Source organism: Grammomys surdaster, unplaced genomic scaffold (genome assembly GCF_004785775.1).
Source record: "Grammomys surdaster isolate TR1022 unplaced genomic scaffold, NIH_TR_1.0 327, whole genome shotgun sequence".
NCBI classification, from domain to species: domain Eukaryota; kingdom Metazoa; phylum Chordata; class Mammalia; order Rodentia; family Muridae; genus Grammomys; species Grammomys surdaster.
This window is the reverse complement of record NW_021604746.1, coordinates 767,181-777,203: the sequence shown is the minus strand read 5'-3', so window position 1 is coordinate 777,203 and position 10,023 is coordinate 767,181. Positions and strand designations below refer to the sequence as shown.

Genomic DNA, 10,023 nt, shown 5'->3' with positions numbered 1-10,023 from the left:
AAACAAGATTTTCAGAGTTATTAACACTGTACCTATATTCTGCCAAGGTTTTATTTTCAAGTTTACAATGAATATGAAGGAAGTGTCTAGGTTAGTAGAAAAGTGTCTGTCATCTGTATTATTATCAACATTCTTTCACAGTTTCTAGAAACTGACACTTTTATGCACACTGAGATACTTCCTGCACGTTCATTACAAACTTGAAATCAATCCTTGATGGTATAGGGTACAATGTTAGTAGCCCAGAAAAATCTAGTTTAGGATTCTTCTGGTAGAGGGTCAAGAAGAATGATTAATAGAAAGCCTGGATAAACATGAAACCTTTGAAAACCATGAAAAATGAGGCAGCTAAGTGAGATGCTAGTAGTAATCACCCTGATAACATTCCTATCTCTAACCAGGAGCCTATTTCCATCTGTAGCCTTGGTGACAACATTCAGGGGGTGTTAACACAGAGATAAACAGTTTGTAGCATCGATTTTCATAGGATCCGCAAAATGTTTTCACTGATTTAAGATGTTCTTTGTTGATAGAGAAGAGTATGTGAACATATGAAGTCTCAGAAAGACTCTCCTTTGTGTTCTTTTTCTTGTTACTTAATACTCGTGTAAAAAGTAAGGGTTGATAAGCACATCCAATGAAATGAGATCTGAGAAACTATGTCATATCATACATGCATGGATAACAAACATTCAATTTTGTGTAATAAACTGTTATAAAAACAGACTTGAAACATGCTTCAATGTTAATAGCACTACTAAGCTCATGACTGGTACTTCAGTTCATCCCATGAAATAAGCAATGCATTTGTTCCTTTCTATATATCTTTACTATTGTGCAATTTCTTTGTTTTATAAGGTGATGTTTTGATCACTGATCAACCAAAGTCTTGTGATTGTCTGATGTGCTGGTTTTCTTTATAAGAAATAAGTGAATTCTAGGTCAACACCTTTGATTCATGCTGTACTTTATTCATTGCACAGACATATAAGTATGCAGGACCCTGAGATATTGTGTTCAAATAGTCTATGCACTTCTATCAACAGATCTCAATGTTCACTAATAATTTATATTGGTCTATACCATTAATGTTCAGAAACAGTTACTTGAAATAGAAAAATATCATAAAACTGTAGCCACATGTGATACAGTAAGGACATAAGAAAAGTGAATGAAATACTCCACAGCCATACCTGAAAAAATCCAATAAATAGCTAGTACTAATGGAGTTTGTGAAATGGTTATACACCCACAATACTAACACTTAGCCAGCTACATCCTCTCAGTATCCTGAAACAAGCAAAATTTCTAAATCTCAACTATACTGTATGGAACTCATATTTCTTCATCTTCATTGATAACATATTAAATGATAATAATAACTGTCTCATAGATTTAGAATAGTCAACTAATAATATGTTGTTTTTCTTACAAATCTGGGACCTGTACATTACATTTAAAAAAAAATCATGGTGAATCTCTTATTAATTCTTGTGACAGTAGTTTGCAAGTGAAATGCTGGGCTTTAAGTAACATGGTGCAAGTAGCCCATGCTTACCTCCCCATGCAGAATCCTCTGGTTCAGGCAGTGTGGTCTCATCAAATCACGCCTAGTGATGTGACTATAGGGATTATTTTGGTATTACAGACTGTTACTGGAGTTTTGGGCAATTCGTCTCTCCTCTTCAACTATATCTTGCTTTGCTTCAAATCATACAAATTAAAGCACATGGACTGGATTTTGATGCACTTGACTGTATCCAACTTCTTAACTCTCCTATGTAAAGGTATTCCACAAGCAATAGCAGCTTTTGGTTTCCAATGTTTCTTCAATGATTTTGAGTGCAAGCTACTTTCCTACCTTCATAGGGTGGGAAGAGGTGTGTCATTTGGCAGTGCATGCTTATTGAGTGTCTTCCAGGTCATCACCATCAGCCCAGAGGATGCCATTTGGACAATCTTTAAAAAGAAAGCCCACAAGTACATCAACTATTCACTATACTTGACCTGGATTCTATCTCTCCTTTTTAGCATTGTTTCCCTTAAGTATATGTCTGCAACGTTGTGCAATGTTAACGACACAAGTCTTAAGAACTTAGGTTACTGTTCTTCTCTTTCATTTGACAAAACCGCCCAAGTACTGCATGCAGTATATGTGATTATCCCTAGTGCCATCTGCATACTTTTCATGTTATGCTCCAGTGGTTCCATGGTTCTCATTCTGCACAGGCACAAGCAGAGGATGGAACATATGATTAGGAGCAATATTTTACCTAGATCCAGCCATGAGTCCAGAGCAACACAAACCATTCTTCTTCTAGTGAGTACCTTTGTCTGTTTTAATATACTCTCCACAATTTTTACCATTTGTTTAAACTTTTTGGTTAATCTTACTTGGCATCTAGTTAGTATCCATGCAATATTCTCAATGTGTTTCGCTTCTGTAAGCCCCTACTTGCTCATGAGACATGGTTCCACCACATCCATCCATTGCTTTGCTTGGGTAAACTATCAAAAATCCTAAAGGTCTTCCTATGTATTTGAAACCCTTATGGAATTCTCATGCTATTTATCATGCTCAGAGAACTGTCTGCATTCAATAGGAATATATTTTGTATAACAATATTTAGTGCTAAAGGTACATGTATGTTTTTGCTTGTTTGTTTTCATAAAAGAACTAGTCAGCACATATTTACTGAGATTGTGTTTACTACCCACCAAGCAATACCACTGGAAGACAACAGAAAGCATACCAATCACAAGGGATAGAAGGATGCAAATAATTGTGAATTTCAGAAATGGAAATAGTGATAACTACAACAATACCAAATTACTTTCAAACAAAATCCATTTTATGTTAGCTTTTCTTTCTGTGGCCTTAGTGAAAATGAAAAATAAATTGAAATACTTTCATTTTTCTCTCTGTGCTTCATATTAGTGGTGTTACTTTAAATAACCCTGGAACTAATGCACACATTATTTCACTTGAGTCCATGCAGTATGCCTTTGTCTTACTGGAAATGGGGTTTATATTTGGTGGGTACTGATCACCTCATGGTATCTCCCTTATGACATTCATATAGCTTTTTACTATGTGTGGATTTTCACTACTTTCATCTGCTTACATAGTCATGCACATAATCAGAATTTAAAATAAATGCATGCTTCTGTTGAAAACAGTCAAAATCTAAAATAATTGAATGAGTATCAAAAATGTCAAATAAGGACATGACAAGCATAGAGTCCTATCCTAGATTAAATTTTCAGTCACTAGTATGTATCTCTGAAGCATTCAGGAAAGTCAGGCTTCTTATTGTTAATAACATTTCCCAGTAAAAGTACCTTCAGCATGGAGCTTCAACATTGGAAATGACTATTTCATTGTCTATCATGTTTGTCCTTGGTTAGAATTAATATCTCAAAGAAAGGATTGTTGCCTGTACTGTGGCTACAAAGAACTGAATCTGACAACAGCCAAAAAAGTTCAGGTATGGGCTTCAGGGATTTTACCTCTCAATACACAACTATTGGCTATGGATTGTGACCAATTGCTACCCATTGTCTTAATAGCAAAATCTTTAGTATAATAGTTTACCCTAAATTAAAACATACTCTCATGTGGAAAAATGGGGAAGGGTCCCTGGAATCAGGAAGAAGACAATTTGGGGGGGGTCTGGGAAAGAAGATACTTGCAAGGATCACAAGATCTTTTTTTTCCAGTCCTATTAAACAATAAGTCAACTGTTGTGCAGGGTAGCTTCAGCTTCTGTTTCTCTCTTCCTAGAGGAGATTGATAGACAGGTTGGAATGCTTAAAAGCCATTTAAAAAGCTTCAGAATTGCCTTTTCAATCTCTGTGTTTCTGTTGGTGATGTAGTTGCTTTTCTTTTCTTCCTGTTTATGTCTAACATTATACTTAAAGTTTAAACTTACTTTATGAGAATTTGCAAGGCAAAACTGCTACTGTCATGAATGTTCCTAGCTTGTACCTATTTGAAAAAAACTGTCTGCTCTGCTTTTTTAGTAATTATTTTATTTATTTATATCCCAAATGTTGTCCCCTTAAGAGTTCTTCCCATACCCTCTCCTCTTTGCCTCTCAGAGGTTGCCTGACCTCGGTATTCCCCTACCCTATGGCATCAAGTCTCTATATGATTAGGTGTGTACTCTCCCACTGTAGCCAGACACCACACACCTCTGTAAAATATGTTCCAGGGGCCTTGGTCCAGCCGATGTTTGCTTTTAGGTTGCAGCTGAGTCTGGGACTTCGCATAGGCTCAATTTAGTTGACATTGTTGGTCTTCCTATGGAGTTGCCATCACTTTCACTTCCTTTAATCCTTCCCCTAGCTCTTCCATCAGGGTCACTGATCTCATTCCAATGCTTAGCTTTATCTGCATCTGTCTTAGTCAGATGCTCGTTGAGTCTCTCAGGGTACAGCCATGCTAGGCTCCTCTTTTCAAGCAGAACATAGTATCAGTAATACTGTCAGAGATTGGTGCTTGCCCATGTGATGGATCCCACGTTGGTCACTGGTCAGCCATTCCTTCAGTCTCTTTCCATTTTTTCCCTGCAATTCTTTTAGACAGGAACAATGTTGGATTGACAGTTTTGTTGTTTGACAAAAGAATGGGTCACAAGGATAACTGCTATTTCTGCTTTTGTAATTAAGCTTGATGACTCTACTCAGTAAGACAATGGTAAAACCCAAAGGGTAACCATATGGTTTTTTTCCCCTGTATAAGCCCTGGATTGACATGGCACTTAAAGCTGGGTCTTGGGCATGCTCTCAGAATTTGGCCTGATACAAGATGCTGGTCCCTTTACCTGAATAAAAACCTCTTCTTATTATGAACTTTTCTGCTATTATATTTGTGAAACACTGAATGACTCCAGGCCTCAACCCTACAAGCAATCTCTTCTCCATAATCCTTTTAGTGGTCTTAATAAATGTCAATTTGTTTTCCAAGATATATGGATTTTGTGGCTTTGCTTTCTCCCACCTAGGAAGAGCCTATCACAAAATAGTCTTTTTGATGACTATATCCACATACATTGTCACTGGTTACACTTAGTGTGTCACATAAGAAGATAAAATGATATGAACTTGAGAAAACACCCTGTATGGAGAGTCGATATTTATTGAGTACTTTCATTCTACAGCTATTTCCATTCTATTCATGACACAGTCCTAAAACTGTGTTCTGCCATTGGTTCCCTCCCTGAGGTAAATAGATATTCGCTTATGCTTCTTCAGAAACAGTGTCACTATTTAATTGCTTCAGGTTAAAAGGGACTCAACAGAGCATTCTACCATGTCCAAAAAACAATAACACACATTAACCCTTCTAAAATTATCCCACAGAATAGAACACTGTTATAGCTATATTCTGACACCAAAATGAACACATCCCCAATTCACTGAAGGTTTGAATTCTGAGCTGTCTAGTATGAAATAAATTCATCATCAATCTAAAGGGTTTAGGATAATCTTCTGCTGATCATTTAAACAAGGTTGATGAAACACTGGAAGCAATCTGACAATTCCTAGTGCATTCTTGAATTTTTTTTGTATTTTTATTGGGTTCTTATATCTAACAACAGTCCAATCTTTATTCCACCCTAATACCTTTCAACCCCCAAATACTAGGTAGGAGGAATAAAATGTTCGAGGGAAAAGGAGACATAGATCTCTTTAGACTATTTTCTGTTGACTAAGGCCATTGAGTTCTTTAGGGCAAGACCAATCTACATGTTCAAGATAATTTCTTCTCATCTCTTTGCTCACAAACACTTGATAAATTGTAACAACAGCAACCAGGAACAGCAGGGGAGTAGCATCCATCACATGCCCTCTCACCATTCACCGTATTTGCTCCTATGAGTATTTTCTTAGTTCTAAGAAGGGCCAAAACCCCATACTTTTGTCTTTCTTCTTCTTGAGCTTCATGTGCTCTGTGAATTGTATCTTGGATATTCTGAGCTTTTGGGCTAATATCCACTAATTAGTGAGTGAATACTATGTGTTTTCTTTTATGATTGGGTTACCTCACTCAGGATGATATTTTCTATTCCAACCATTTGCCTAAGAATTTCATGAATTCATTATTTTTAATAGCTGAGTAATACCTCATTGTGTAAATGTACCATATTTTCTGTATCCATTTCTCTGTTGAAGGAAATCTGGGTTCTTTTCCACTTCTGGCTACTATAAACAAGGCTGCTATGAACATAGTGGAGCATGTGTCCTTGCTATATGTTGGAGCATCTTTTGGGTATGTGCCCAGGAGTGGCATAACTGGTATAGATGCCAGGAAGTGCATGCTGATAGGAGCCAGATATACCTGTCTCCTGAGATGCTCTGCCAGAATATTACATATACAGAGGTGGATGCTCTGCTCACAGCTAACCATTTAACTGATCATGGAGTCTCCAATGGAGGAAGTAGAGTGAAGACTAAAGGAGCTGAAGGGGCTTGCCGCCCCATGGGGAGAGTGACAATACTAAACAACCAGAGCTCCAGGGTCTAAACCACCAGCCTGAAAACAGGCATGGAGGGCCCATGACTCCAGCTATATATATATAGTGGAGGATGGCCTTGTCAGAGGCATTGGTGAGAGAGGAGGTTCTTGGTCCTGTAAAGACTGGATGCCCCAATGTGAGGGAATTTAGGGGTGGAGAGGGGGAGTGTATGGATGAGTGGGGGCACACCCTCATAGAAGCAGCAGGAGGGGGGATGAGATAAGGGGATTCTCGGGGGGGGGGGGGGAGAATAAGGAAAGGAGATAACATCTGAAATGTAAATAGATAAAATATCCAATTTAAAAAAAGCTTCAAGGGAGCCCCCCCAGACACTGAGCCACCAACCAGGCAGCATACACAAGCTGGTCTGAAGGTATCCAATTGCCTGATCATATCTCAGTGGGAGAAGATTCACCACTTCAAGAGACTTGAGGCACCAGGGAGGGGGTAAGGCCTGACTGGAGGGAACATCCTCTCAGAGACAGAGGGAAAAGGAATAGGATGAATAACTGTGGGAGAGAAGACCTGGGGAGGGATGGCTGGATTGTAAATAAATGACATAATAATGATAGCAAAAAATAATAAACGATGTATTTTAAAAAATAAAAAACTTCAAGGGAAAAAGGTCAGGTAACATACAAAGGCAGACCTATCAGAATTACACCTGACTTCACAACATAAAATCTAAATGCAGAAGGGCCTGGACAGATGTCATGCAGCCTTTGAACACCACAGATGCCAAAATAAATTAATATACCCAACAACACTATCAACAGATTGGGAAAACAAAATACTTCAAGACAAAAATCAAACTTAAACAATCTCTATCCATAAATCCAGCCCTAATGAAAATGTTATAAAGAAAACTACAACCTAAAGAAAGTCAATATACCCAAGAAAACACAGAAAAGCTATTCCATGTCAGAAAAAAAAAACAGGACAAGTAAAGAACACACACACACACACACACACACACACACACTAACACTACAAACATCAAAATAGCAAGAATTAACATCCAGTACTCATGAATATCTCTCAACATCAATTGATTCAATTCCATAATAATAAGACATAGCCTAAAACCAGGATACAAAAACATGAGTCATCATTCAGCTACATTCAAAAAAATACACCTCAGAAATAAAGATAGACATTACTATGGAGTAAAGCACTGAAAATATATTTCCAAGCAGATAGACCCAAGAATCAGACCGGAGTAGCCATTCTAAAATCTAGTAAAATAGATTTTCAAATAAAATTAATAAAAAGATACAGGAATAGGTGAAAAAGCAGAATCCACTTACTGGTATAAGGCATGATCCCGATCAGGTTTATAATATGGGGAAAAGGAGATGTTTGTGTTTTTTCTGCAGGATTGCTGAAGAAGCATGGTGGCTTCCAGAGTGACTGGTAAGACATGCTGATGCTGGGACAAAGTATGATGCTGACCTGTGAGCTTTCTGACAATGGTGACTGGGAAGCTGTATTGGACATATGTTCTGACTGCTTTGCTAGCCTATATCCTAGATGGGACAAGCTGCCTTGCCTCAAGTTTGTAGACCTTATGGGACAAAGAATCAAAAAGAGAAGTTATAGTGAGTCTTGTATTTTTCTTAAAGGTGACCAGTTATTCAGACTCAACCATGGACTGGTCTAGAAATCAATCCAATATTGGAAATAATAGTCTTCATTTGGAAGTCTGGATCTGGACATTTACAGAGACATATTTGGAAGTTAGCTGCAGTGCTCTACAATGTTATGTTAGTGAGATATAAAATTGGGACAGGATCAGGATTTCAAACAAGTGTTAGTACATGTCTTAAGGCTCTTTTAATTTTCATGTTAAAATGACTTTTGTTTCTTCTACAGTATTTAATGTAAGTTGCATTGATTGTACACTTCCTAATTTTGTTAGGATTTTGTTAATGTGTTGAAACCTGCCATGTCTATTACAGGTGTCTAACAACCAGCTTTTGTTTTATTGACCTGAGTATTACAGGACCTTGGTATTCTGAAAAAGAAGTTTGCAAGTACTAGAAGAAGTGAGTGAGGCTTTAAGCTTGATTATTGCTGGTATATCTGCTTTAATTACATGAATTGCTAGCACCACTGCTTCTGCAATTGCTGTAACACAAGAAGTTAAGAAAGATACTTTTGTTAATCATTTAGCAAAAAAAAAAAAAAAAACAATATTAGAATTTGTTGAGTATGCAAGAGGATTTAGATAGGCCTTTGGAACAATGGTTTGATCCTCTTTATTCTATTCAAATTATTGGAAGGATGTTCAGAGTTTTAAGAATAAGGAGCCATCTCAAGTGTCATGCCAAATACCAATAGATTTGTGTTACTTAGAAAATTTACAATGATAGTCATTATAATTAGGGAAAGTTTAAAGACACTTCTAGGGTATTTGGCATAATTCTAACACCTCTCAATGTTTTAGCTTTGAAGAGTGAGATTATGAATTTAAAGAATGCTGCTCTGCTGAGCATCGATGCTGCAGATATTGCCAATGAAATTATCCTTGTCCTAAGGTCAGTATTTTCATTTTGGTCAAGCTTCAAGAATGGCATATATAGCTTGATCATGCTAGCCTTTTTTGTCCTGGGAATAATTTTATTCCTGCTCATCGTGTTAACGCTTGTATTTAACAGCATGTTGGCAGCCAAAGTTCATGGCTTGAAACTGAAAATGGACCCCCAGACAGAGTTATAAATTTAACAGGCTGGGAAGCCAAGGACAGGTAAGATTCTGCACTGAGCCTTACCAACCTAAGAGAGAAGTGCATTGCTTTTGATAATGCATATTCCATGATGGATATTGAAGGCATTCTTGTCAGAATGACCTAAAACAGTCTCAGTCTTGTTAATGAAATAAAAAAGGGGGAGAGGTAGAGAGCCTTTGAGGCAGCTTGGCAAGAATCTGACATTGGCCAAGGACAAGGAAATGGGCTTCAGGTATATATATATAATGCTTTTGTATGAAATCATCTGTAGATATCTATTAGATCCATTTGACTCATAACCTGTTATGTTTATCATTCCTATGTTTACTTTCTGTTTTGATGGCCTGTGCATTTGTGAGACTGGAGTGTTGAAGGCTCCCACTGTGAATATATGAGGTTCAATGTGTGATTTAAGATTTATCAGTGTTTCTTTTACTACTGTGTATGCCCTCTATTTGGGACATAGATGTTCAGAATTGAGATGACATAGTAGTACATTTATTTCCTTTGATGAGGATGAAGTGTCCTTTTCAGAATCTTCTTTTTAGTTGTTACTAAAACTATGAAATTTAATATGAAGCTTCACAGCTTCCATTTAGAAGGCAATTCTAACTCTATATAACTTCATTATTTGCTTAGATTTCAGGAGTGGTGAATTTTGGTGTGTGATTTTTTGTATGCTTTTTGTTTTAATTTTTATTTATTTATTTTTTTTTTTAGCTTCCTATAGGAGGAACTAAGGTGGGAGGAGTTAGGAGAGGAAGAGGAAGAGGA

General features: G+C 37.1%; 1 protein-coding gene across 1 annotated transcript; it reads left to right on the top strand.

Annotated features, from left to right (window-relative positions):
• Positions 1-1,534: 1,534 nt before the first annotated feature.
• LOC114630083 (vomeronasal type-1 receptor 4-like) lies at positions 1,535-2,525 on the top strand. The gene has a single exon (XM_028778157.1). The coding sequence runs from the start codon at positions 1,535-1,537 to the stop codon at positions 2,522-2,524; it is 990 nt and encodes a 329-aa protein (XP_028633990.1). The 3' UTR covers position 2,525.
• The last annotated feature ends 7,498 nt before the right edge of the window (positions 2,526-10,023 follow it).

Excerpts from the sequence above, each read along its gene's own strand:
- LOC114630083 (XM_028778157.1), top strand. The coding sequence starts at position 1,535 with ATGGTGCAAGTAGCCCATGCTTACCTCCCCATGCAGAATCCTCTGGTT.